This window comes from Carcharhinus amblyrhynchos, chromosome 8, assembly GCF_965287045.1.
Source record: "Carcharhinus amblyrhynchos chromosome 8, sCarAmb.v2.hapA, whole genome shotgun sequence".
NCBI lineage: Eukaryota > Metazoa > Chordata > Chondrichthyes > Carcharhiniformes > Carcharhinidae > Carcharhinus > Carcharhinus amblyrhynchos.
In genome coordinates this window covers 76,521,668-76,548,574 of record NC_137331.1, presented here as the reverse complement: position 1 = coordinate 76,548,574, position 26,907 = coordinate 76,521,668, and the positions used below count along the sequence as shown (strand labels likewise).

The 26,907-nt window shown below is 39.5% G+C and overlaps 1 protein-coding gene across 1 annotated transcript in view; it reads left to right on the top strand.

Annotated features, from left to right (window-relative positions):
- rock1 (Rho-associated, coiled-coil containing protein kinase 1) overlaps positions 1–26,907 on the top strand; it is a 140,045-nt gene that overhangs the window by 48,972 nt on the left and 64,166 nt on the right. Inside the window, exons 3-6 of the mRNA XM_080194293.1 lie at positions 7,295–7,395; positions 13,258–13,395; positions 19,532–19,707; positions 20,753–20,837. Coding sequence (XP_080050419.1) covers positions 7,295–7,395; positions 13,258–13,395; positions 19,532–19,707; positions 20,753–20,837 — 500 coding nt within the window. The remainder of the gene's footprint in view (positions 1–7,294; positions 7,396–13,257; positions 13,396–19,531; positions 19,708–20,752; positions 20,838–26,907) is intronic.

The following is a 26,907-nucleotide window of genomic DNA, read 5'->3' as shown; positions in this document are numbered from 1 at the left end:
CACCTTGGGATTTTCCTTTGCCTGCTAGTGCTTTTTCACTCTTCACTCCTAATTTCCTTTTAAATACCCCTCTGCACTTTCTCTACTCCTCTCACACATCCAATGTTTTAAGCCCCCTGTATCTGCCATCAGCCTTTCTCTTTTTCCTTCTCCAATTCTGTATATCCTTTGACATCCAGGTTTCTCTGGATCTTTTGGTCCCATCCTTTATCTTTGCAGGAACATGTTGACTTTGTACTCCATTTCATTTTTGAATGACTCCCACTGCTCTAATGTGGATTTTCCTATAAATAGTTGTTCCCAGTTCACTTTGGTCCTGTGTTATCCAATAAAAATGGCCTTCCCACAGTTCAGAACCTTTATTTCTGGTCCATCTTTGTCTTTTTCCATAACTGTGTTAAATCGTACAAGGTACTCTCCCTTGGAGAGTTAAGAATGCTCAGTTGTTGAGTATATTCAATGGTGCAAATAGAATTAAGGGATTTTGGGGGTTGTCCAAAAAGATGGGTGAGGCAGAAGGCCAACCATGATCTTGTTAAATGGCCTCAAAATATCTCATCTGCTACAGACTCAAAAGGCTGAATGGCCTACACTAACCCTTCTTTATGTTTTTATGTCTGTATCTTCAGGTGTTACGTAAGTGACCTTACCTCTCTGGAGTGGAGAGCTCACTTTGCTGGGTATACATGGAGAGGTAATAAATTGGATTAGACATTGGCTCAATGGAAAAAGCCAGCGAGTGGCAGTGGAGGATTGCTTCTCTGAGTGGAGGCCTGTGACTAGTGCCACAGGGATCAGCGCTGGGTCCGTTGTTGTTTGTCATCTATATCAATGATCTGGATGATAATGTAGTAAATTGGATCAGTAAATTTGCTGATGATACAAAGATTGGAGGAGTAGTGGACAGTGAGGAAGGTTTTCAAAGCTTGCAGAGGGATTTGGACCAGCTAGGAAAACGGGCTGAAAAATGACTGATGGAGTTTAATGCAGACAAGTGTGAGGTATTGCACTTTGGAAGGATAAACCAAGATAGAACACATGTGGTAAATGGTAGGACACTGAAGTAGAACAGAAGGATCTGGGAGATACATAATTCCCTAAAAGTGGCTTCACAGGTAGATAGGGTCATAAAGAGTGCTTTTGGAACATTGGCCTTTATACTCAATACTTTGATTTATAAGAGCTGGAATGTTATGGTGAGGTTGTATGAGATATTGGTGAGGCTGAATTTAGAGTATTGTGTGCAGTTTTGGTCACCTAATTACAAGAAGGATATTAATAAGCTTGAAAGAGCGCAGAGAAGGTTTACAAGGATGTTGCTGGGAAACTGAGTTACAGAGAAAGGTTAAGGAGGTTAGGACTTTATTCCCTGGAGTGTAGAAGAATGAGGGGAGATTTGATTGAGGTATAAAAAATTATGGTGGGTATAGATAGACTGAATGCAAGCAGGCTTTTTCCACTGAAGCTAGGGGAGAAAAAAAACTAGAGGACGTGGATTAAGGGTGAAGGGGGAAAAGTTTAAAGGGAATATTAGGGGAGGTTTCTTCAGAGTGGTGGGACTGTGGAATGAGCTGCCAGATGAAGTGGTAAATGCGGGCTCACTTTTAACATCTAAGAAAAACTTGGGCAGGTACATGGATGAGAGGTGTGTGGAAGGATATGGTCCAGGTGCAGGTCTGTGGGACTGGGCAGAAAATGGTTCAGCACAGCCAAGAAGAGCCAAAAGACCTGTTTCTGTACTGGTGTGTTCTGTGGTTCTATCAGTGTATCACTGTAGGACCACCTCTGACTGAACTGGTTCAGTGTTCTGCTCAGGAACCCTCTCTGTCAGTCTATATAACAACCTGGAGAACATAGGCTTGAACTTGCATTGGCAGTTAAAGTCATGCTGCAGAAGTGCCAACTAACGTCTTGATCAAGAACATCTAGCCATCTCCACTTGACCTTCAGTAAACATCATTACTGAGACACTGATCAATAGAAATGAACAGTCAAGTGGAACACACTAAATGTGTCACACCGTCTGCACACAACTAATGGTTTGGAATATAATTTTTTAATAATTCCAAATTGTCAGGAAGCAGCAAAGAGCGGAGAAAAAGATTGGTGGGCCATTGCTACCAGACGTTTTAACTGAAAGCTGTGGTTTTAAATTGGTAGCTATTGCCTTGGAACATAGTTGTAATGAGATTTTGTAAGATCATATGAATGGTGATAAGCCTTTAGCTCATTGAGCCTGCTCTACTATTTTGTTTGCACTGGTGACTATTTATCTTTTAAATTCCAATTCTCCAACATTTCCCCACATCCTTTGTACTTTTATTTCCCGAGGGCTTATCTTTCTTCCTTTAATCATTACACATCCATGCTCATCTTAGATACTGCATTCCTTCTCAACCCTCTGTGTCAAGAATTTTACTTTTGGCTTTGGTTTTAATCAAGTTCCTTCTCAACCCTCTGTGTCAAGAATTTTACTTTTGGCTTTGCTTTTAATCAAGTTACTTCTGATTTTAAGATTATTAACTCTTTTTACACAATTCTTGTATGAAAACAAAGCATTGTTTCCTATTAGCCATGTCAATTCCCTTCATTATTTTAAAAGCATCAGTTAGATCACCACTTAGCCTTAGGTGGTGGTGGTGTTAGGGATGTTCTGTGCGAGGTTCAGCCTAGGTGTCTAGAGTAGTTATGCTGAAGTTGGAAGTGGCTTTATTTCTTCCAACTCCTTCAGCATAGCTATTGGTATAAAACTGATGGAAGCATCCAAAATTAACCATTTAATTGCTTTGTTAGATGGTTCCAGTACTCACTCAGCTTTCTGGTGCTGAAGGGGCTAGGAAAATCTCTCTGATTCTGCCACTTTCCAAAGCTTAGGGAATCCAGCAAAATATGTAGAGTTTTTTCCCCACAGTGTGTCGTCACTGCAATATCCTCTTTGGGGAATGTCTGTAAATACCAGCCTATGCTTGAGACCAGGTGGTGGCAGTGCAAGGTGTGTGGAAGATGACTAAGGAGGGGTTAGTGGGTACTGATGGAATCGTGGCAGGACAAAGATGGAAGGGATAGTGTAGGCTGGCCAGGTGCCCTTCATATCTGGCAGGAGAGTCTGAAATCTAACAACTACAAGGAGACAGTCACTGAAACTCATGCGGGGAAGTGGTTTGGCTGGTAGTTGAATTTGGAGGTGTTTGCTTGTAATGTTTAATTCTCTAAATAAATGTTAAACAGTAAAGATTGGCTGCAGTGCTTTTTTTTAACCAGCTGGCTTTATTGAAATATTGTAGCTACAAGAGTAATTCACCTTTTGTCTCCCCAAAATCTGTCCACCATTACAAGGCACAAGTCAGGAGTGTGATGGAATACTTTCCACTTGCCTCGATGAGTGAGGTCTAACAACACTGAAACAGTTCAACACCATCCAGGGCAAAGCAGGCCACTTGATTTCTTTCTCACCACTGCTCCCCCAACCCGCCCACACATAGAAATTTACTTACCTCACGCACGGTGATAGCACTGTGTACCAAGGTGTACTGTGAAAAATAGTCAAACCATCTCCAACAGCAATTTCTAAACCTAAATCTATCACTTAGAAAGACAAGGGCAGCAGATGCATGAAACACAGCCACTTGTAAATTCCTCTCCAAGCAATATAGTATCCTGACGTGGAACTACTTCACAGTTGCTGGATCAAAATCCTGGAATTCCCTTCCTAACAGTCCTATGGATGCACCTGTGCCAGATGGACTGCAGTAATTCAAAAGTGCGACTCACCATCTTCTCAAGGGCAATTAGGGAAAGGGAACAAATGCTGTCCCTGCCAGTGACACCCACATCCCATGAAAGAATGTTTAAAAAATATATAGTTTTGTGTCAGATATATCTGTGGCACCTTTAGAAGTTTGGTCAGGAAGAAAGAAAAAATATATGTCAAAATCCAGTAAATTTGCCATTCATAATATGCATAAAGATGTAACGTATACATGTGGTTTTAGAGACAATCCCAAAGTCAACAATGTTTTCCCAATAAGCATCACATCCCAAGTTTATTTGCCACCTGATGATAATTTCTTTTATCTTCGTGGCTATTGAGCAAATTAACCAAATGGTTTTGAATTATGTATAACTATTAAGCTTTGGCATATCTGTTTACACTGCCTGTCTTAATAATTTGTATACACCTAATTTATGTCATTTAAAGCTTTGGCATTTAAGCTGAACTCCTCTGATGGGTTCAGCTCGCCAGTTGTGTGCCATGGGCGTCCTTTCATAATTCACGACAGTGTAAATGAATTATGTAATCAGGGGGAGATTATCAGGAATTCCATTATAGAGAATGAAGGTCTGGCCCAAAAGTTAAAATTCTAAATTGAGGTAAGGCCAATTTTAATGGTATTAGGCAGGAACCTTCAAAAGTTGATTGGGGGAGCCCGTCGGTAGGCAAAGTGACATCTGGCAATTGGGAGGTTTTCAAAAGTGTGTTAAGCAGGTTCAGGGTAAGAGTACTCCTTTTAAAGTGAAGGGCATGGAACTACATCACAGTCGCTGGATCAAAATCCTGAAAATCCCTTCCTAACAGTACTGTGAATGCATCTGTGCCAGATGGACTACAGAGTGCGACTCACCACCACCGCAAGGGCAATTAGGGAAAGGGAATAAATGCCAGCCTTGTCAGTGACACCCACATCCCATGAAAGAAAATTGCGGAACCCCTAGCAGAGATATTTGAATCATCGACAGCCACAGGTGAAGTGCCTGAAGATTGGAGGGTGGAAATGTGCCTTTGTTTAGGAAGGGTTGCAGAGAAAAACCTAGGAACTGGATCCATTGTTATTTGTCACTTATATTAATGATTTAGATGAGAATTTAGGAGGCTAGTTAGTTTGCAGATGACACCAAGATTGGTGGCATAGTGGACAGTGAAGAAGGTTTCTAGAATTGCAACAAGATCTTGATCAATTGGGCAGTTGTCTGACGAATGGCAGATAAATTTAACTTAGTTAAATGCGAGGTGATGCATTTTGGTGGATTGAACCAAGGCAGGACTTACTCAGTTAATGGTAGGACTTTGGGGAGAGTTGTAGAACAAAGAGATCTAGGGGTACAGGTTCATAGCTACTTAAAAGTGAGGTCGCAGGTGGACAGGGTGGTGAATATGGCATGTTTGGTTTCATTGGTGAGAACATTGAATATAGGGGTTGGGACAGCTTGTTGAAGTTGCAAGATATTGATAAAGCCACACTTGGAATACTGTGTACAGTTCTGACGCTCTATTATAGAAAGGATATTATTAAACTAGAAAGAGTGCAGAAAAGATTTATTAGGATGCTACTGGGACTTGATGGTTTGAGTTATAAGGAAAGGCTGGATAGACTGGGATTTTTTCCCCTGGTGCGTAGGAGCCTGGGGATGATCTTATAGAGGTCGATAAAATAATGAGGGGCATAGATGAGGTAGATAATTAAAATCTTCTCCCAAAGGTAGGCGAGTCTAAAACTAGAGGGCATAGGTTTAAGGCGAAAGGGGAGAGAAAGAAAAGAGTCCAGAAGGGCAATTTTTTCACAGAGGGTGGTGTGTCTGGAATGAGCTGCCAGAAGTACTCATAGAGGTGGGTACAATTTTGTCTTTTAAAATGCATTTAGACAGCTACATAGGTAAGAAGGGTATAGAGGGATATGGGCCAAATGTGGACAATTGGGAATAGCTTAGTTGTTAAAAACTGGGTGGATTGAATAAGTTGGACCAAAAGAGCTGTTTCCATGATGTAAGCCTTTATGACTAGTTGTAGAAGGGATGCTAATCAAGCAGACTACTTTGCCCTGGATGATGTCAATTTTCTTGCGTGTTGTGGAGCTGCAGTCATCCACTTGGGGAGAATATTCTGTTACACTCATGACTTGTGTCTTGTTGATTGTGGACAGGCTTTGGGGAGTCAGGAAATGAGTTAGTCCCCACAGGATTCCCAGTCGCTGACCTTTCCTTGTAGCACAGTATTTATATGGCCAGTCAAGTTCAGTTTCTAGTCAATGGTAACCCCCAGGATGTCGCAAGTGGGAGATTCAGTGATGGTAATGTCATTGACTGTGATTGGACAGTAGTTAGATTCTGCCTCATTGGAGATGGTCATTGCCTGGCACTTGTGTTCCAAAGTGTGTGACTGCTGCCAGAATGCCAGGTATTGAGCTTGCACAAACTGGACATTGAGGGAATGGAATCCCTTTCAGTTTTTTTTACATGGCAATGTTGTGCATGCAGTCAATAGCACTGCATCATGTGGAAACCTTTCATTCTATTAAACTTCTCTGTTGACTGCCTACTTGTCTGTTACAAGAGGGAATGAATATGACATTGGCTTTAAAAGAGAGCCTCTGTGACCTTGTTTATGCAACAGCGTGCAAGATGTTTGTTGCTAGTATCTCCAACTCCAGCCTGAAAGGAGCCAAAAAAATGCATCACCACAGTGAGCTTGCCAGCTATTGGCAATGCAGCCCTTACCCTGCTCTTAGGTTGGAGTTGTGGCTGCAGCAGTTGGGTGATTTCAGTAAGGATTTCTTTAATGAAGTGCAGATTTATCTCACACTGGTCTATGCTGAGGTTTGGACAGGAAAATTGCTCCCTGAGCAGTTATTGTCTTCTGCCGAGAGCCCTTTTTGCTCACCATCTCCTCACTCATCCAGCAATATGTCCTGATTTCTGTGACTTCTGGGTATTTTCCCAGTCAAGCTCATTTCTAAGAGGAAGAATTAATAAATAGCCCACTCATCCATGTCTGGAAATTAACTGGTTTGTGCAGATATTCAATGAAAGCTATTGGCACACCATTTCCTGTAGACTTTTGCAACTTGGAACAGTTATGGAAAGCACCGAGGAACTTGTAGAAATGTCTAGCAACAACCTGAAGAAATCAAACATCAACTTATTTGAAAGTACTTGATGTCTTTAAACAGTGCTAGTGAAAGGTCCTTGCTGATGCTTAAAATATGTTCAGCATTGCAAGCTTAAGAGAGGACTTCAACTGGACCGTTGAGTGCCAAAATAGCAGCTATGGCATCCTAACGTTAAACAGCATGCAATGCTGATGTTATCTGCCTGCTGTGACTTTCTAGTGGATGTTAACTGTGCCAAACGTTCACCAAGCTGGTATATAATGTGCTTTTTATCAGAAGCACGAACATGCAATATGGGTGCTAGTTTGGTCCTTAGCAGCTTTCAAAATCTGGTCATGACTAAGTATTATTTCTCACCTGTAAATAATTGCAAAAAAGATGAACTAATACTGTTTACATTTGTTTTACAGATAAAGATGCAATGAGTAAAGTTCGGGACTTAAGAATGAAAGCAGAAGATTATGAAGTTGTTAAAGTGATTGGGAGAGGAGCGTTTGGTGAAGTTCAGCTGGTGGGTTTTGACAGTTCACTTTTTTAGTTGGAGGCTTGAATTCCAAGCAGAGAAACAATCGGAATGTTCCAACATTCCATACTATGTAGTGAAAGAGCAGCAATGGACAGTATCAATCTAGCAGTTTTGCCTGTTTCTCGATGGTAGGACAGCTGTGCTTCCTACTTTTCCCCCTAATGGTTGTTCCCTCTTGGCAAAAGGGAAAATCTTCAATTTGATCCATGAAATTCTTCTTAGCTTGGCATATCATGAATGGGAGAATAGATGAATGGTGGTGGGACAGTTGATTACAGTGATCCTAGGTAATGCTATGAGTATCTATGCAAAATACCTAATAATAAAAATATATTAAGATCAGGTTGAGGTAAATCAGCCAAGATTGTATTGAATGCAGAGCATTCATACCACTCTACAGAGCAGGGTTTATTTCTGCTGTATTTCTTATGTCCTTGACTTAAATTTCTCAGTTAGTTTTTTTAGTTATCCTAGATAGGTAGCATACTTTAATATTATGCCCTGAACTCTTGATGTAAGACTTGTTCTTTTTTAAAAAATTGAATGCAGTATAGCACATGACAATTGTTCTGTAAAACTTTATTCATTGTAATATATTTTGTATGATTTCCAGAGGAATGAGTGCAAGGCTGTAATTAAACATAATGGCTTCTGTGTAATTTTTTAAAGGTTTTTAAAAAGACTAATCTGATATGTCCTTTCTAATGGCTGTTTTTAAAATTGTTTTGACCTTGTTACAAAAAGTGATGAAGTGGTCAGACAATGTTGTTTCTACACTTAAGAATGAATATTCAGAAAACTGCCTCTACTTCCCTGAACTTTCAGCTTTTACTTGTTTAGTGTTTTTCTCAAGGCACGCAACTGAAATAGGGGACTCAACATGTGAAAATATGTGAATGCAAGTCTATGTGCATCTACTAAACTGATCACTTCACTTGCACCTCTCAATTGAATGATTGTGAAATTGATTTAATAGCAGTTAATGTAGGTAACAGAATTTCAATGCCAGTATGAGTGTTTGAAACAGAACGAAATGTTTATTTTGGAAATTGCTAATTATTAAAGAGAGTAGGCATGTTAAATAGATGTAACAATTTGATAAAAATCAATGAGTCTTGGCTGTTTAGCAGTTTTGTGGGTGTTTAGTTCATTGTTGATTTCATTAATGAATTTTCAGATTTACCTTGTCAAAGTATCTTTCTCATAAATTATATTCACCCAAAAAGAACAGAATTTCTCTGATGAACTTCAAGATACTAAGCAGCAATATTAGTATCAATCATTTCCATGTTTATGACGTTGACTTTTCGAAAATTTGTACAAAAATTAATGTCTCAGTTCTTCATTTAAGTTAATTTGTCAAAAACATTACTCATTTCCCTATAGGAGGATTCATAAATGCACACCACATCCCACTGAGAACATCAGTGTGTTTGTGTGCTGGGTGCTATCTGCTCAAGTTACATCTGATAGTTATATCAATCCCCAGCAGAAGAGATAGCTCTGAAACTTTGGAAGAAGTGTTTGGTTTTCAAAGAGGGAATCACCTCCATAGATATCCATTTGGTTTTGGGATCTTAGAATTGAGTACAAATACCAAATCTTGTAAACCTTACTTTGGTATGAGGATGAACTGTAAACAATGGATACTTGTTCCACTATCACTTCCTGCCTGTATTCTGTAATGATGTTGACCATGCCAAATACAATAATAAATCCAAGGCATGTGTAGATATGATATAGCAATCTTGTTATCGTAAAAATAAAAATAGGCTGCGTAGAAACTTTAACACCTCCACTTGCATAAACATCAGTGTGAGAATAATTGTTTTAACCGTATTGTATTATTTTTTATTTCATTGCATAAATTGTTCAACTTTAATTGCAGCTGTGGAAAAAATTTGATTTGATTGTTTAAATTGTTGTGACTTTTTTTTATCATAGGCTTAAAACCAAAAACCAAAATGCAAATTTTCTGCAGGATTTGATATCAATTAAATCTTGGAAAACTCCATTATAACTTTGATAGTGTATTTGATCAAGTAATGGCCAAAAAGTTAATTCTTGCAGTAAATTTTCCTGTGCCAAATTAGGAACCTAAAATTGTTTTTCTTTGCTTACTTTCTTTGCTTCTTTACTCAATGCAGTCACAAATATTTTGTGGTTTTAGAAGATTGCCATACTGCCCACTTGTTGATATCAATGAAATGATATCAACAGTAATTCTACTGTTCTGTGATTCTACTCTTCAGATAAAACATTTAAAGCAAGTATAGCTACAGCACAATAAAAATTTACAGTATAGAAGGATGCCATTCAGCTTTTTATTGGATCAATCCATAACTATCCCACTTGGTCTCATTGTAGACCTATGTCTTTTTCTTCTTTAATAATTACCAGTTTTTAAAAGATACTGGCCCTGTCTCAAAGACTAATTTGAACATAAGAACATAAGAAATAGGAGCAGGAGTAGGCCAACTAGCCCTTCGACCCTGCCCCGCCATTCAATAAGATCATGGCTGGTCTGTCGTGGCTCAGTTTCACATTCCCGCCCTCTCCCCATAACCCTTAATCCCCTCTCTTATCAAAAACCCATCAACCCGCGTCTTAAAAATATTTAGCGAGGTAGCCTCCACCACTTCAACGGGTAGAGAATTCCAGAGATTCACCACCCTTTGAGTGAAGAAGTTCCTCCTCAACTGTGTTCTAAACCGCCCCCCCCCTTTATCTTATCCCCTAGTCCTACTATCCTTTCTGAATGGTGCAGAGTAAAGTAAAAGTAATGTTTACTTATCAGTCACAAGTAGGCTTACATTCACACTGCAATAATGTTACTGTGAAAAATCTAGTCATCACAATCCGGCATCTGTTCGGGTACACTGAAGGAGAATTTAGCATAGCCAAATTACCTAACCAGCACGTTTTTGGAGTGTGGGAGGAAATCCACGCAGGCACAGGGAGAACTCCACACAGGCAGTGACCCAAGCTGGGAATTGAACCTGGGTCCCTGGCAGTACAAGGCAACAGTGTTAACCACTGTGCCACCATGCTGCCCCCTCCCCCCACACACAGTGCCAGGAACTCAGGTTCGATTCCCGGCTTGTGTCACTGTCTGTGTAAAGTCTGCATGTTCTCCCTGTGTCTGCGTGGGTTTCCTCTGGGTACTCCAGTTTCTTCACACAGTCGGAAAGACGTGCTGGTTAGGTGCATTGGCCATGTTAAATCCTCCCTCAGTGGACCCAAACAGGCAGTGGAGTGTGGCAATTAGGGGATTTTCACAGTAACTTGATTGTAGTGTTAATATAAGCCTACTTATGTGTTAAATAAACTTTAAATTTAACACACCTTACTGGTAGTAATAAAACTTGCTTAAAAATAAAAGATAAGACCAGCAACTACTCTCTCGTTATTTATCTTAACATTTTTAATCTGCTAGATGTTTAGACTCAGTTCCTAAACAACAATATCGGCAAATCAAGCTATGACTTCTCTGTGGTGTTACACCTTGATTTGTGTTTCTGATATCACAGACTGTGATGTTCTCTGAACTCTCACTATCTTTAGGGGAGAAGATGGCTTAGTGGTATTATCACTAGATTCTTAAGTCAGAAACTCAACTAATGTTCTGAGGATCTGGGTTCGAATCCCATCACGGCAGGAAGTGGAATTAGAATTCAATATAAAAAAAATGTGGAATTAAGAATCTTCTGATGCCCATGAAACCATTGTCAATTGTTAGAAAAATCCATCTGGTTCGCTAATGTCCTTTAGGGAAGGAAATCTTCCATCTTTACCTGGTCTGGCCTACATGTGAACTCAGAGCTACAGCCTCTTAACTGCCCTCAGGCAACTGGGATGGGCAATAAATGCTGGCTGGCCAGCGATGCCCATGTCCCACAAATGAAGAAAAAAAATTATGGCCCTGCTCAGCTCCTCTGAACTCCTGCCACTTTTATCACCCAATGTTCTCCAGATACTTCCCCATTTTATGGCTGAGTTGCTCTCCAAAATATTGTCATTTTTATGGCTTTCTTTTCACTGCCTTTAAAGTCCTTAAGAATGAGGAATTCTTAAGGATTAATAGTAAATCGATGGGACAGTAGTTGATTGGATTGAGGTATCCTTGCTTTTTGTAAATAGAATGTACCTGGGCAATTCACCAATCTGTGAGATAGATGCTAACATTGTAGCTTTTCTGGAGCAACTTGCCAGATGTGCAGTTAGTTCTGGAACACAGTTTTTCAGCTTTACAAGTGGGATGTTGTCAGGACTCATGGGGATGGAGCTCACATTCAGCAGTAAATGCTGAAAATTTCTACCCATAGTCTTTGCTATATCCAGTGCACTCAGCATTTCTTCTAACACATAGAGTGGATCGAATTGGCTGAAACCTGGCATCTGTAAATGTGGAATCTTAAAACTCAGCACATCTGGCTAAGACAACATTCCAGTGTTGTCTTTTGCACTTACATGCTGGCCTCTGTCAATGTTGAGGATGGGGATGTTAATGGTGTCTCTTCCTCCCAGTAGTTGTTTAATTGTCAACCACTATTCATGTCTGGAGGTAGACAGCAGAGTTTTAATAAAATCCATCAATTGTGGGATCGCTTAGAACTGTTTATATCATTTTGCTTCCAGTATGTAACATGCATGTAATCCTTTGTTGGAGCTTCATTGCATCATTATCAGGCATGCCAAGCTGCTGGCATGCTCTTCTATACTCACAAAACCATGTTTGGACAGATTGGATGCTAAGGGCTGAGTGAGGGATAAACAAGATCATGAGGTTACAGATTGTGTTGGAATACAATTCTGCTGCCTCGTGGCCATTCAGTTTTGAGTTTCTAAATCTGTTCTGAATCCATCCTAATTAGAATAGTAATAGTGCTATACAACACAATTAAAGATATTCACAATGAAAAAACAAAATTTTGTATCTACAAGGCATGTGCAATTATCACTCCTGCCAAGGCTGTCATGACTAGATGGATCTGTGACAGTTAGGCTGGTGAGAGATAGGTCAAATCGGTTCTCTCTCAACTTGCCTCAAACCCAGTCTAGTAGTTGCATCCTTACAGATTGGTCAGTAGTATTGCTACTGATCCACTCTTGGTGATGAAGATTGAAATCTCCCATCAAGAGTACATTTTGCACCATTGGTACCCTGTGCTTCTTCCAAGATGGAAGTTTTGATTCATTAGCTGAATAAAGTCAGTAGATGGTAATTAGCAGAATTCTTTGATCAGATTTGTTGGTTTTGTATGAATATATAATCCCATATTTTTATAATGAAATTTTATGTTGTGATGATTGAGAAAACAACAAACCTTATTAAGATACTTGAGAAAACATCATCCTCAGCAAGCAGTTTAATTAGAATTTCACTGGTTGCTGATTCATTGCTTTTCTACCTCTGTTCATAAATTTGGTAACAAATGGTGTTATGCGTTTTGATTTTTTAAAAATTCTTGTGGCATTTGTGTGAATTTCTGATGTTTGTTCCACCAAAATCTTTGAAAGGTTTGATATCTGCAACAAAGATCCAACACATGATGGATTCAAGTTAAATGTAAAATATATAATTAATGATTTGGAAACTAAAAACTGCTGCTGTTTATAAGGAATAACATTTTCATGACAAAGCTTGATGTTTTTAAATGTTTGCGTTTCAGTTATTTTAGTCTTTCATGTTTAAAAATTCAGAAATTGAAAGGATAGATTCCACTGTGTTTCATGAAAATTAAAACATTTTAACTATTGACTGTTACATATAGTCATTAAAACTTAATGTGAGGGCAAAAAAAGCATGATGGGTAAGTTAACTGCTCATGCAATATTTATTTTAAGGTGAGACACAGAGGTACAAGAAAAGTGTTCGCAATGAAACTGCTCAGCAAGTTTGAGATGATTAAGCGATCTGATTCAGCATTCTTCTGGGAAGAGAGGGGCATCATGGCTTTTGCCAATAGTCCATGGGTTGTACAGGTAAATTTAAATTTGTTTTTACCATTATATGATGTTGTATTGAGCAGCTTTGAAAATCTGTGGATTTGTTGAATCTGAAAATCGTTGCATCTGAGTTACAATCACTGATACTCAACCTGAAAAATGATTACTTCCACCATAAATCTGAGAGGTCAATGAACAATTAAGGGACTAACTGAACCATACTGATCAGGAAGGTCTCAGATTCAGTGCTGGTCCAATAGCAGTTACCTGATTTCATCTGGGACAGCAGTAGGACGTGAATGAAGCAAGAACCTACCAAGGTATTTATTATCATGCTTTTCTAGTGCTGAAAGGCATTATATATAGCATCAGGTGAGGGCAACAGGTTTGGCTGTGATTCACCATAGATGTCTCATCATTTACTGCTGACTATTAGCCATTTGGACAAGGTATCAGACGGAGACTCCAAACTCTTCTAGGAGGGAGGAGAGAAAAATGGCTGGCGACACACTTCCAAAGCTGAAAGTTCCAAATAAAACCATTTTCAACTAGATATCATGCAGGCCACTGTTTTTGATTTAGACATATTTTAACACAATATATTGTATTCAACACAATTCATAATTTGAATTTATGTTATCCAGTAAATGTATTTAGGAAATATGATTTGTATATGCTGTAGCTCATATACATACTTATACAAAGCAACAATCAAGCTCATGTTTTTGATTCCTTCTCATCTTGAATGAGATATTTGTGTTTGAAATTGAATAACTTGAACCATTTCAGTGAGAAAGAAGTCCACTACACTTAAATAGACTTTTCAGTAGATGTTTGAGGCGGATGTGAAGAATGGATATGAATAGGAAAGTATTTCTTGAAACCTGTCAACCGTACAGAAATTAACAAGTTGACCATTACAAATTGGTTAATGGTTCACCACATCACATTTATTCTTGGATTAACTGATCTAATGTTTTTAAAGTGTTGTTTTTGGTAAGCATTAGTAAGAGTATTTAAAGTTTTAAACTTTAAAGTTAAAGTTTATTTATTAGTGTCACAAGTAAGCTTACATTAACACTGCAATGAAGTTACTGTGAAAATCCCCTAGTTGCCACACTCCTGTTTGGGTACACTGAGGGAGAATTTAGCGTGTCCAGTGCATCTGACCAACTCGTCTTTCGGACAGTGGGAGAAAACCGGAGTATCCGGAGGAGAAACATACAAATGTGGGGAGAACATGCAGACTCTGCAGAGATAGTGACCCAAGCTGGGAATCGAACCCAGATCCCTGGTGCTGTGAGGCAACAGTGAACAAAGAAAAGATTACAGCGCAAGAACAGGCCCTTCGGCCCTCCAAGCCTGCACCAACCATGCAACCCAACTTAACTAAAACCCTGTACCCTACCGAGGATCGTATCCCTCTACTTCCATCCTATTCATGTATTTGTCAAGATGCCCTTTAAAAGTAACTATTATATCTGCTTCGACTACGTCCCCTTGCAATGAGTCCCAGGCACCCACTGTTCTCTGTAAAAAAAACTGCCTCGTACATCTCCTTTTAACCTTGCCCCTCGCACATTAAACCTGTGCCCCTTAGTAATTGACTCTTCCACAATGGGAAAAAGCTTCTGACTATCCACTCCGTTCATGCCTCTCATAATTTTGTAGACTTCATCAGGTTGCCCCTCAACCTCCACTGTTCGTGAGAACAAACCAAGTTTCTCCAACCTCTCCTCATAGCTGATGCCCTCCATATCAGGCAACACCCTGGTAAATCTTTTCTGTACCCTCTCCAAAGCCTCCACATCCTTCTGGTAGTGTGGCAACCAGAATTGAACACTATATTCCAAGTGTAGCCTAACTAAGGTTCTGTAAAGCTGCAACATGATTTGCCAATTTTTAAACTCAATTCCCCAGCCGATGAAGACAAGCCTGCTGTATGCCTTCTTGACTACCTTCTCCACCTGCATTGTCAGTTTGTGACCTATGTCCCTGTACACCCAGGTCCCTTTGCCTATTAATACTCAAGGGTTCTGCCATTTATTGTATATTTCCTATTTGTATTAGACTTTCCAAAATTCATTACCTCACATTTGTCGGGGTTACTGTCCATCTGCCATCTCTCTGCCCAAGTCTCCAACTGATCTATATCCTGCTGCATCCTCTGATGGTCCTCAATCCAGTTACTAATCAATCCAGTTACATTTTCCTCCAAATCATTGATATATATTACAAACAGCAAAGGTCCCAGCACTGATCCCTGAGGGACACCACTTGTTGCAGCTCTCCATTCAGAAACGCACCCTTCCAATGCTACCTTTGGTCATCTTTGACCGAGCCAGTTTTGTATCCACCTTGCCAGCTCACCTCTGATCCCATACAATTTCACCTTCTGCACCAGCCTGCTACGAGGGACCTTGTCAAAGGCTTTACTGAAGTCCACGTAGACAACATCCACTGCCATACCCTCATCAATCATCTTCATTACTTCCTTGAAAAACTCGATCAAGTCAGTGAGACATGATCGCCCCTTCTCAAAACCATGTTGCTTCTCACCAAAATGTCCACTTATTTCCAAGTGGGAATAAATCCTGTCTCGAAGAATCCTCTCCAATAATTTCCCTACCATTGATGTGAGGCTCATTGGCCTTACATCAGTGGATGTAATCACAGGATTGTTCTTGCTACCCTTCTTAAACAAAGGAACAACATTAGCTATTCTCCAATCCTCTGGGATCTCCCCTGTAGCCAGGAAGGATACAAAGATTTCTCTCAAGGCCCCAGCAATTTCCTCCCTTGCCTCTCTCAGTATTCTGGGGCATATCCCATCAGGCCCTGGTGACTTGTCTACCTTAATGTTTCACAAGAGCCCCGATACCTCTTCTTTTTTGATCTCAACATGACTCAAACTATCTACACATCCTTTCCCAGACTCATCATCCACCAAGTCCTTCTCTTTGGTGATACTGATGCAAAGTGCTCATTTAACACCTCACCCAATTCCCCTGGCTCCACACACAGATTCCCTCCCTTGTCTTTGACTCTCACCTTCACCCTGACTATCCTCTTGCTCTTTTATATAAAAAGCCTTGAAATTTTCCTTAATCCTGTTGGCCAAGGCTTTCTCGTGACCCCTTTTAGCCCTCCTTACTCTTTGTATAAGTTTCTTTCTACTTTCTTGATTTCCACTCTTGCTTTGTGTGTTCCCAGCTTCCTAGCTTTGACAAATGCTTCCTTTTTCTCTTTGACTAGGCTCACAATATCACCCCTTATCCAATGTTCCCAAAACTTGCCATACTTATCCTTCATTCTTACAGGAATATGCCTGTCCTGAATCCCTATCAACTTGCACTTAAAAGCCTCCCGCATGCCAGATGTTGATTTGCCCTCAAACATCTGCCCCCAATCTACCTTCTTCAGTTTCTGCCTAATATTTTTGTAATTAGCCTTCTCACAATTTAGCACCTTAACTTCAAGACTATACTTATTTTTATCCATCAGTGCCTTAAAGCTTACTGAATTGTGGTCACTGCTCCCCTACTGAAACATCGACCACCTGGCCGGGCTCCAGTACCAGGTCCAACATGGCCCTTTCCCTAGTTGGACTATCTACATATTGTTTCAAGAAGCCCTCCTGGATGCTCCTTACAAACTCTGCCCCATCCACACCCCTAGCACTACATGAGTCCCAGTCAATATACGGGAAGTTAAAATCTCCCACCACGATAACCCTGTTACTTTTACACCTTGCCAAAATCTGCCCATATCTGTTCCTTTATCTCCTGCTGGCAGTTGGGTGGCCTATAGTAAACCCCCAACTTTGTGACTACACCCTTCCTATTTCTGAGCTTTATCCATATTGCCTTGTTGTATGAGCCCTTCACGGTGTCGTTCCGCAGTAGAGCTGTGATATTCTCCTTAATGGTGCTAACTACTATGCCACTGTGCTGCCCGTGAACTTTTGTTTAGGATAAAGCATGAAAGAAAGTCAAACACATTCTTCAAGGTGATACCTTTGAGGAGTTTTTGCCATTCTATCCAAATAAACCTTTATCTGTTTTAAAGTCTTCAATCAAAAAATTATGTGTTGACTCTTTTTTAAAAGGAACAAGGATTATATTAGTAGATTGTTACTAAAATGGTATAAGATTTATTTTCCTGTTTCACTACAGCGTAATTCCTTTGTCATTTAATCATTCCTGCCTTCTACCCTATCACAGACCTACCCTTTTTGTTCTTTGCACCCCCTCCCTTTTCCCTCCCCATTTACTTACAGTTACTTCTCTTATGTTTTCCAGTTCTTATGACGGTATTAAGTACTGCTGAAAAGAGAGACAAATTGCTGAAGCTTTTCATCTTCCATTCATTGTGAAGAATGGCAATTTTTAAACAGTTACAATAATTTATAATACTGGAGAAACGGGGTGTTTGGTTGGCAAGTCGACTGTTTTGCCATGGCATTGCAAAGGAGAAAACAAAGGGAAACTACCGGCTCCCCATGCCGCCAGGTAGTTCTAGAAATGTGCAAAGCTTGAACATATTCCTTTTGTTTATAAAGAACAGGTTGCTGCATGTGAAAGTATGTTGCTTCCAACAAGTATAAATGAGCCACATTATGAAATTGACTAATAATCTTAAATTAGTTGTTAGTGTAGCTATTAGCACATTGAAGAATTGTTGTTCAGCATGTGCTATTCAATTGCAGAGTCACTTCTAAAGTAGATGCTTTGGGTTTTTCATGCATGGGCTGGTTGAGTCTGGTCTGTTCTCCACCTATTACGAACAACAGAAGCAACATGTTGTTTGATTCGATCAGCCGATCACTGGAACATCCGACCTACATACCCGGCATCACACTGGCATTGAGATTCATGAATGACTGTGCTCAATTGTGTGGTGAGCAGGTCATCGATTTGGACTGATGGCCGCATCCTGTTGATGGAAAATACTAATGCACTGCATAGCCGCAGCGTGAAAAGCTTGCTTAACCTGTTACTCAAATTTTCAAGCTACTTTGCCTTTCTAGAATAATTTGAGGTAGACTTGATACTTTTCAGGTCTGAAATGGTGGTCTTTGGTCAATTTGCGAGTTTGAATGATATATAGTCTAATCAGGATAACCATTATCCCACAGGTAGTTTAGATGTACTCTATTTCTGTGTCAAGCTTACAAAGTAACAACTGGCTCGTGTCCTATTTACAAAATTGCTGATGAGGTCAATCTTATGGCTTGTGGAGTTACATGATTCCAAACATATATATTGACCAGTAAAGGTTGGCTTGTGGTTAACGGTGTTGGGAAACCCATTAGCAGAATTTTCAATTAACGTGTTGAGGAAAAGGATCCCCAAAGGGGATCCTAGGGCTATATAATTTATTGAGACTATACTCGACCAGTATGCGCTTGCAAAACCCAATCGAAATATAATGTTAGATGTGATTCTGAGATTGGGAAGCACTGAACAATGCTGAGTGTGCTAATAGCTATGCCAGCAACAAATTTAAGATGATCAGCTGACTATTTCCAGCATTTTCTGTTTTTATTTCCAATATTTGTAGTATTTTGTTTTTGACATATCTTGAATGTTTATTCTCATTTGCATAATATGTAATAGCAATGTTACTTGTGACAGTTTTGCCTTTATGAAGTGATAAATCTGTCATTTAAGATGAGCGTATAAGATGAACATTTACATTTGCTTGATGCAACAAACATGCTAAGACCCATTCTCTGCAAACAAAAGGAACGTGGTCAAGCTTTAACACCTTTTTGAATTACCCAGCAGAATGGAGAGCCTATAGTTCTACATTGTTTTCTCCCTGGCAATGCCTAGGACAATTGGAGTCGACTTGCCAACCAATTAGCACCCTTTCCTTAAGTAGTATGAATTGTGATTATTTGAAATTTGGTGGTCTTGGGTTTGTCCTAATGAATGCAAAATGAAAACATGTCAACAATACTAAAAGTCATGGACATGAAAGTTAAATCTATATTTCTTTCTCCACAGATGCTGACTATTTCCAGCATTTTCAATTTTTATTTCCAACTGCAGCATTTTACTTTTAATATATCTTGAGTGGTTATTCTCATTTGCATAATATGTAATAGCAATATTGTTTTTGACAGATTTGCTGTTATGAAATGATAAACCTGTTATTCTCTAAATAGCTATCCTACGCATTCCAAGATAATCGTTATCTCTACATGGTGATGGAATACATGCCTGGTGGGGATCTCGTAAATTTAATGAGTAATTACGATATGCCTGAAAAATGGGCCCGGTTTTACACAGCAGAAGTTGTACTTGCCCTGGATGCCATTCATTCTATGGGCTTCATTCACAGGTAATTAATCATTCTCAGATGGTTAATCCTGACTGTTACAAATTGAATTGACAATACTAATTTCTTGAAGTTATGTTATAGCTTTAACATTATTTAAAATATGTACACAACTTCACATAAACAACGTGTGTGTTTGAGCTGCGGCTCAGTGGTAGCACACTCACCTGGGTTAGAAGGTTGCAGATTCAAGTCCCACTCCAGATACTTGAGCACAAACTCTTAACTGTTACTGCATTGCAATATTGAGGAGTGCTGCACTATCACAGGTGTCATTTTTCAAATGGGAGGTTAAACCACAGCCCCACCTCCCATTTGAGGTAGGTGTAAAAAAAAATCCATGGCGCTAATTTGAAGAGCAACGGAGGTCTCCCTGGTTTCCTGTCCTACTTGTATTTTATTTGTCTAACTTCATTAAAGTAGATTGGGTGTCATTATTACACTGCTTCTTGTGGGCATATTAGGTGCTGCATTTTCTACAAGACAATAGTGGCGACCCATCAAGAATACTTCATTGGCTGCAAAATGCTTTGGGCCATAGGGTGAGTAGGGAACAGCTGTTCCCCCTTGGTTGTGAGGTCATCACAAGGGGCATAGTTTTAGGGTAAGGGGCAGGAGATTCAGAGGGGATTTGAGAAAAATCATTTTCACTCAGTGGTGGAATGCACTGCCTGGGAAGGTAGTCACGGCCGAAAACCTTCACAATCTTTAAAAACATTTGGATAAGCATTGAAATATCATAATATTCAAGGGTATGGGACAAGTGCAGGAAAATGGGATTACCATGCCTTTAGTAATAGATATTGTTGGTGCAGACTCGATGGACCAAAGGGTTTTTTCTGGACTGTATGACTCTATCCTGAGGTTGTGAAATATGCTATCAAAATGCAAGTTATTTTTTCTTTATGTGGATGCACATGTGCATGTTGCACATGTGAAGTTATTTTATATTAAATGTTTAGAACATTGCTGACAAGTAACATTGAAACTACCTTCTATTTTGCAAAAATACTTTACAAAAATAGTGCTTTTTTTGTCTTTTTCTCAGAGATGTGAAGCCAGATAATATGTTACTTGACAAATCTGGTCACTTAAAATTAGCGGATTTTGGAACTTGCATGAAGATGAATAAAGTAAGTTGTTGTATGCCATTTTGGATATTTTCCCCTTGAAAATGTCTGTTCAGTTTTGATTTTTTCTGGTATTTCAAGTTTGATGAGTTGTCCCGATTTTGTTGCTGTATTGATTTATTTCCTAATATACTGTTGAGTTATATAACACTGAAACATTGTCTTGTTTTGTACATTACAAGATATATTTATTGCTAAATAGTAATGCTTTGAGAGATTCAGTTGACATCATATAACTTCAGTTTTGATCTGATGTTCTGAACAGTGATAATTTCCAGCTGACAGATGCTCTTGTGACTTCTGTAGTGATATGGACTTGTATTGCTTAAGGTTGCATTGAGTATGAGGCACAGAAAGAAGCCATATAACCCAACTGGCCCACGCTGATGTTTATGCTCCATTTTAAGCCTCCTCCAATTTTTTGTCTAAATCTACCATTGTTACTATCTATTCCCTTCTCCCTCATATATATTTGCCAAGTTTCAGGTGAACATGAGAACAAACATAAGAAATAGGAGTAGGATTAGGTCATCTGACCCTACCTTGAACACGTTGTGGCTGATCTGATTGTGGCCGTAGTCCCATTTTTCTGTTTGCCCCCAACCCTTGCCCCCGACTCCCACTTGATCTCAAATAAGAGGCCTCTTATTTAGGAACCTCCCCCCACCTCCAACCAAATTGTTGATTTCACTCATGAGGGAAAACATCCTCAGCATCTGTCCTGTCAGACCCCTCAGAATCCTATGTGTTTCAATAAAATCACCATCGTCTCCTAAACTCCAATGAATATAAGTCCAGTCTGCTCAACCTTCCCTCATAAGGCAACCCTTTTCATCCCAGGAATCAGCCTTCTCTAAACTGCCACCATTGCAAGTATATCCCTCCTTAAATAAGGCGACCAAAACTGTATGCAGGCGTGGTCTCGCCAAGGTCCTCAACTTAGCAAGACTTCTTACTTTTTAACTCCATTCCATTTGCCTTCCTAATTTCATGATGGACCTACACACTAGCTTTTTGTGATTCGTATAGAAGGATATCCAGATCTCTCTGCACAATGGCATTCCACAATCTCTATTTAAATAATAATCTGCTTTCTAGTCTTCCCATCCAAATGGACAACCTCACATTTTCCCACGTTATACTCTATCTGCTAAATGTTTGCCCACTCACTTATCTGTATCTCATTGCAGATGTTTTGTGCCTTCACATTTTTGTGTTGTCAAAAAATCTGGCTACTTACTCTCTGTTCCTTCATCCAAGATGTTAATATACATTGTAAATAGTCAAGGCCCCAGCACTGATTCCTGTAGATCCCCTAAATACAGCTTTGCCAATTTGAAAATTATCCATTTATTCCGAGTTTCTGTTGCCTTTCAGTTAACCGTCCTTCTATCCGGAGGATCTCGATTATATAATATATCCCCAGCAAGAGCTCTTATCTTGTAACTTTTATGTAGCATCTTACCAAATGCCTTTTAGAAATCCAAATATACTACATCAAATGCTCCCCTTTATCCACCCTGCTTGTTACATACTCAAAGAATTCTAATGAACTTGTCAAATTTGTTTCCCTGTCTACTTCAACTACTCCTTTTGGTAACAAACTCACATTCTTATCGCCTATTGAGCGACAAAGTTACTTCTGAATTCCCAATTGGATTTATTGGTGATTGTCTTGAAATGATGGTGTCTAGTTATGCCCTTCCTCACAAGAGAAAACATTCAGTATTCATTCTTTCAAAATCTTTCATTTTAAAGATTTGAATTAAAGTTTTAAAGTTTATCTATTTGTCACAAGTAAGCTTACATTAGCATTGCAATGAAGTTGCCACGAAAATCCCATAGTCGTCACTCTCTGGTGACCAGTGCAGGTATACCGAGGGAGAATTTAGCATGGCTGATGCACCTAACCGGCACATCTTTCGATTGCGGGAGGAAACTGGAGTACCCGAAGGAGACCTGAGTACCTGGAGGAAACCCACGAAGACACAGGGAAAATGTGCAGACTTCACACAGACAGTGACCCAAACCAAGAATTGAACTTGCCATCTGTGGCGCTGAGACGGGCAGTGCTAACCACTGTGCCACCGTGCGACCCTTAGATCAACCCACAACAATTATTTTTCAAGCGAGAAGCAAGCCAGCCTGTCAATTCTCTCTTGATTTGTATTCCACGTATTTCTGGTATCATCCTTTTTAAACCTTCCCTGTGTCCTCTCCTGTGCCTCTATAAGCGTTCTATGATATGATGACCAGAACTGCACACAATCCTAGTTTAAAACTGGTGGAAAAATCTGCAGTGGTCCTTGACAGTCTTGTGGCAAAGATAGCAATAAATAAATATAATTGGAAGAATTAAAAAGTAACCAGAACGTGGAAATGAGGCATCCACAATCAAAAGGTTGTAAACAGAAGTTTTACTTTTGAGAAGAGCTGGAGCCAAGGAGGATTCTCCAGAGGACTGTGACACATATATGGTTTATCTCTACAGAAGTAAATAAAAGAAGAATGTGATTTCTGTGAGAATTCTTGGAGCAAATAAGAAGTAAACCTAACTGCATAATGTACATAGTTATGGCACGTATTTATTACCCATTCCTAATTTCCTTTTGGGAAGAAAATGGTGAGATTTCTTGAACTGCTGCAGCCTTCCAACAAGTATTGGTACATCCACAGTGCTGATAGGAAGAAGTTCCAGGTTCTTGACCCAGGGACCCAAGTCATGTTAGTTTGTGGCTTTTGGTGGAGGTAGAGTTAAAGGTGCTGTTGAAGGAGGCTTGGCAAATTGCTGCACAGTATCTTATAGATGGTACAAACAACTGACACGTGTGCTGTTGATGAGGGGAGTGAATGTTTGGATGGTGGATGGGATGCCAATCAAATGGGCTGCTTTGGTTTGGATAGTGTTGAGGTTCTTGAATACTGTTAGTCATTGCAAAACTCCCAGCCTTTAACCTTCCCTTATTGCCACAGTATTCATATTGCTGCTTCAGTTAAATTTCTGGTCAATGGTGACCCTCAGGATGTTGATAGTTGGTAAAATGAGCAGTATAAATGCCCCTGAACTTCAAAGAGCAGTGGATATATTTCCTATCCTCCCCTAGGTCCTCCCAACAAGATTTGTATGTACTATTAAAAGTTTGGACAAAATTTAAATAAGTCCACTGATTTTGTTAATATTTCATGCTTTTGGTAATAACTAGTTTTGAAAGTCAATATTGAAAGTCATGCATCCTTTCTGATTCATCTCATATCCATCATGATATTTTGGATGTATTTTTGGCCATTTGTTCCATTGAACAAATGGGAAGAAAAGGTTAGAGGCAAAGATTACGCTCATAACTTACGTGTTCCATATAGGATTTTTTAAAAAAGGCACCAGGAAGACAGATTGTTAACTTCATAAAATCACAAATTGTTATGGTGCAGGTGGAAGCCATTTGGCCTATTGTGTCTGCACCAGCTCTCCAAGCAGGTGTCATTACTTCTATTTTATGACGTTTTTATTGTCCCCTGCATGGATTGAACCTTCCTCCACCATACTTCCAGGCAGTTCATTCCAGACCCAAACCACTTGAGTGAAAAATTATTTTCTCGCGTAGTTTTTTTTAGCAAATCACTTTAAACTATACAGTGATGTTTGTGATCCTTTTATGAGTGGGAACAGTTTCTCTTCATGTACTCTGTCCAGCTCTCTCATGATTTTGAACATCTCTATTAAATCTCCTCCTCCTTTCCAAGGAAAACAGTCCCTATCTGTCCTTGTAACTGACATTTCTCATCCCTGAAAACATTCCTGTCAACCTTTTCTGCAGTCTCTCCAATGTGCTCTCGCCCTTCCTAGTATGGCACCCAGAACTAAGGTATAAAATTTATTTATTCGTGTCGTAAGAAGGGAATATTAACACTGCAATGAAATTAATGTGAAAATCCCCTAGCCACCACACTCCAGCGCCAGTTCGGTTACAGTGAGGGAGAATTTAGCACGGCCAGTGCACCTAACCAGAGCATCGTTTGGACTGAGAGAGGAAACCAGAGCGCCCAGAGGAAACCCACGCAGACACGAGGAGAATTTGCAAACTCCTTGCAGACAATGATCCAAGCCAGGAATTGAACCCAGGCCCCTGATTCTGAGAGGCAGTGGTGCAAACCACTGTGCCGCACTGCTGCTCTCCAATTATACACCTTGGGCGGGATTCTCCTGCCTCCCAATTGTGTGTTTCTCGGTTGTAGATGGCACCATGCCATTTGTGCATGGCAGAATTCTCTGGTGCCACTGCTGTTAATGACATTTCCATTGAAGCCACCCCATGCTGCCACGAAACCCACATGCAGGGATGCACTGCTGGTGGAATCAGAGAATCCTGCTGGTGTGAACAGTCAGAGAATCCAGCTCATATTCCAGCTGAGGACTAACTAGTGTATTGAATAAATTCAGCATAACCTCTTTGCTGTTGTACTCTATGCACCTATTAATAAAGCCCAGAATACTATATGCTTTATTAACTGCTCTCTCTACCTGTCTTGCTACTTTCAGTGATCTGTGCACATGTACATCCATGTCCCTTTGCTCCTGCTTCCCCTTGTGAATTTTACCATTAATTTTATATTGTCTCTCAGTCTCTTACTACCAAAATGCATCATCTCACACTCCTCCGCATTGAACTTCATCCACCAACTATCTGCCCACTTCACCAATTTGTCTGTGTTTTTGAAGTTCTACATTGTCATCTTCACAGTTTACAATACTTCCAAGTTTTGTGTCATCCATAAACTTTGAAATTGCCTCCTGCACACCAAGATCTAGATCATTGTTGTTATCTGTGTAAGATGATGGACATATAGCAAATCTGATTTGTCGAGGATGTGTCAGATTCATGAATTATAATAGAGTCAAAGGTTATAGTGGGAAGACAGTAAAGTTGAGGTCACAATCAGATCAGCATTCTAATTTGTATTATTACTGTCACTGAGACCAAGAAAGTGTCTTTAGCTGACCCAAGTTTTGAGCATTAATTTTAATTCTATTGTTCCAAACCTTAAAGTATAAACTTTTCTTGGTATTTAGCGCAAGGACTTGATTCACTGAAGGCCTTCAAGGCAGTGGGTGTGAGAAAAATAATTTAACTTCAGTATCACTGTATCATGTGTCTAGTAGAATGGCAGAATGTAAGTTGGATAGACCTTTGTTTTTTTTTGTCTAGCAATTTCCATGTGATTGTGTGTATTACTGGTTGTAAGCGACCTTAAGGACAATTTTGGCACCAAAGTTCTCCTCTCCTTCAAAGTCAAGTGATGACTCAAGTTTTGGCAGAGGATATTTCAAGAAATAACTGAAGAAAGCTTCAGTAATTCACAAAACTGTATTTTGCCTGGTATGTCTATGCAGAAGACATTGAACCCTTCAAAATTTCTTGAGATTATGAATCTGATTTTGAATTCTGGTTCTACCCTGATTTTGAATTCCGGTTCTACCCTGATTTTGAATTCCGGTTCTACCCTGATTTTGAATTCCGGTTCTACCCTGATTTTGAATTCCGGTTCTACCCTGATTTTGAATTCCGGTTCTACCCTGATTTTGAATTCCGGTTCTACCCTGAATTCCTGACTGGTATCCTATGCTACTTTTGACCTGGTTTCACTGATATCAGAAATGAACAAGGGACCATCTCAGTTTGATCTGATGATTAATCCTTTCTGACAGTTTTGCAACTCTTTGTAGAAGCCTTTTAAAAATACTTTGAGCCTGGACCTAAACACCAGTATCCATGTAATTTTTATGGTTATAATATTATTTGTTTTGCAACTTAAATCTTCCATTTGTTTCTTTTCTCTCTGTTATGTCAATTATATTTAATTTCAACAATTAACATTAGTTAATTAGGTAAAATGCTACATGCATATGGTTTGTTGATATTTAAACTACCACTTGGTCTGATATGATGCACTGTTGACTTCCCAATATTGGTCAATTCCATTTACTTTTGTGTGATACTTAGTCAAGATGCATTTGTTTGCTTTAATTTGAAGATAATACTGCTTATATATTTCCTCCCAGTCTATACTCTATTTA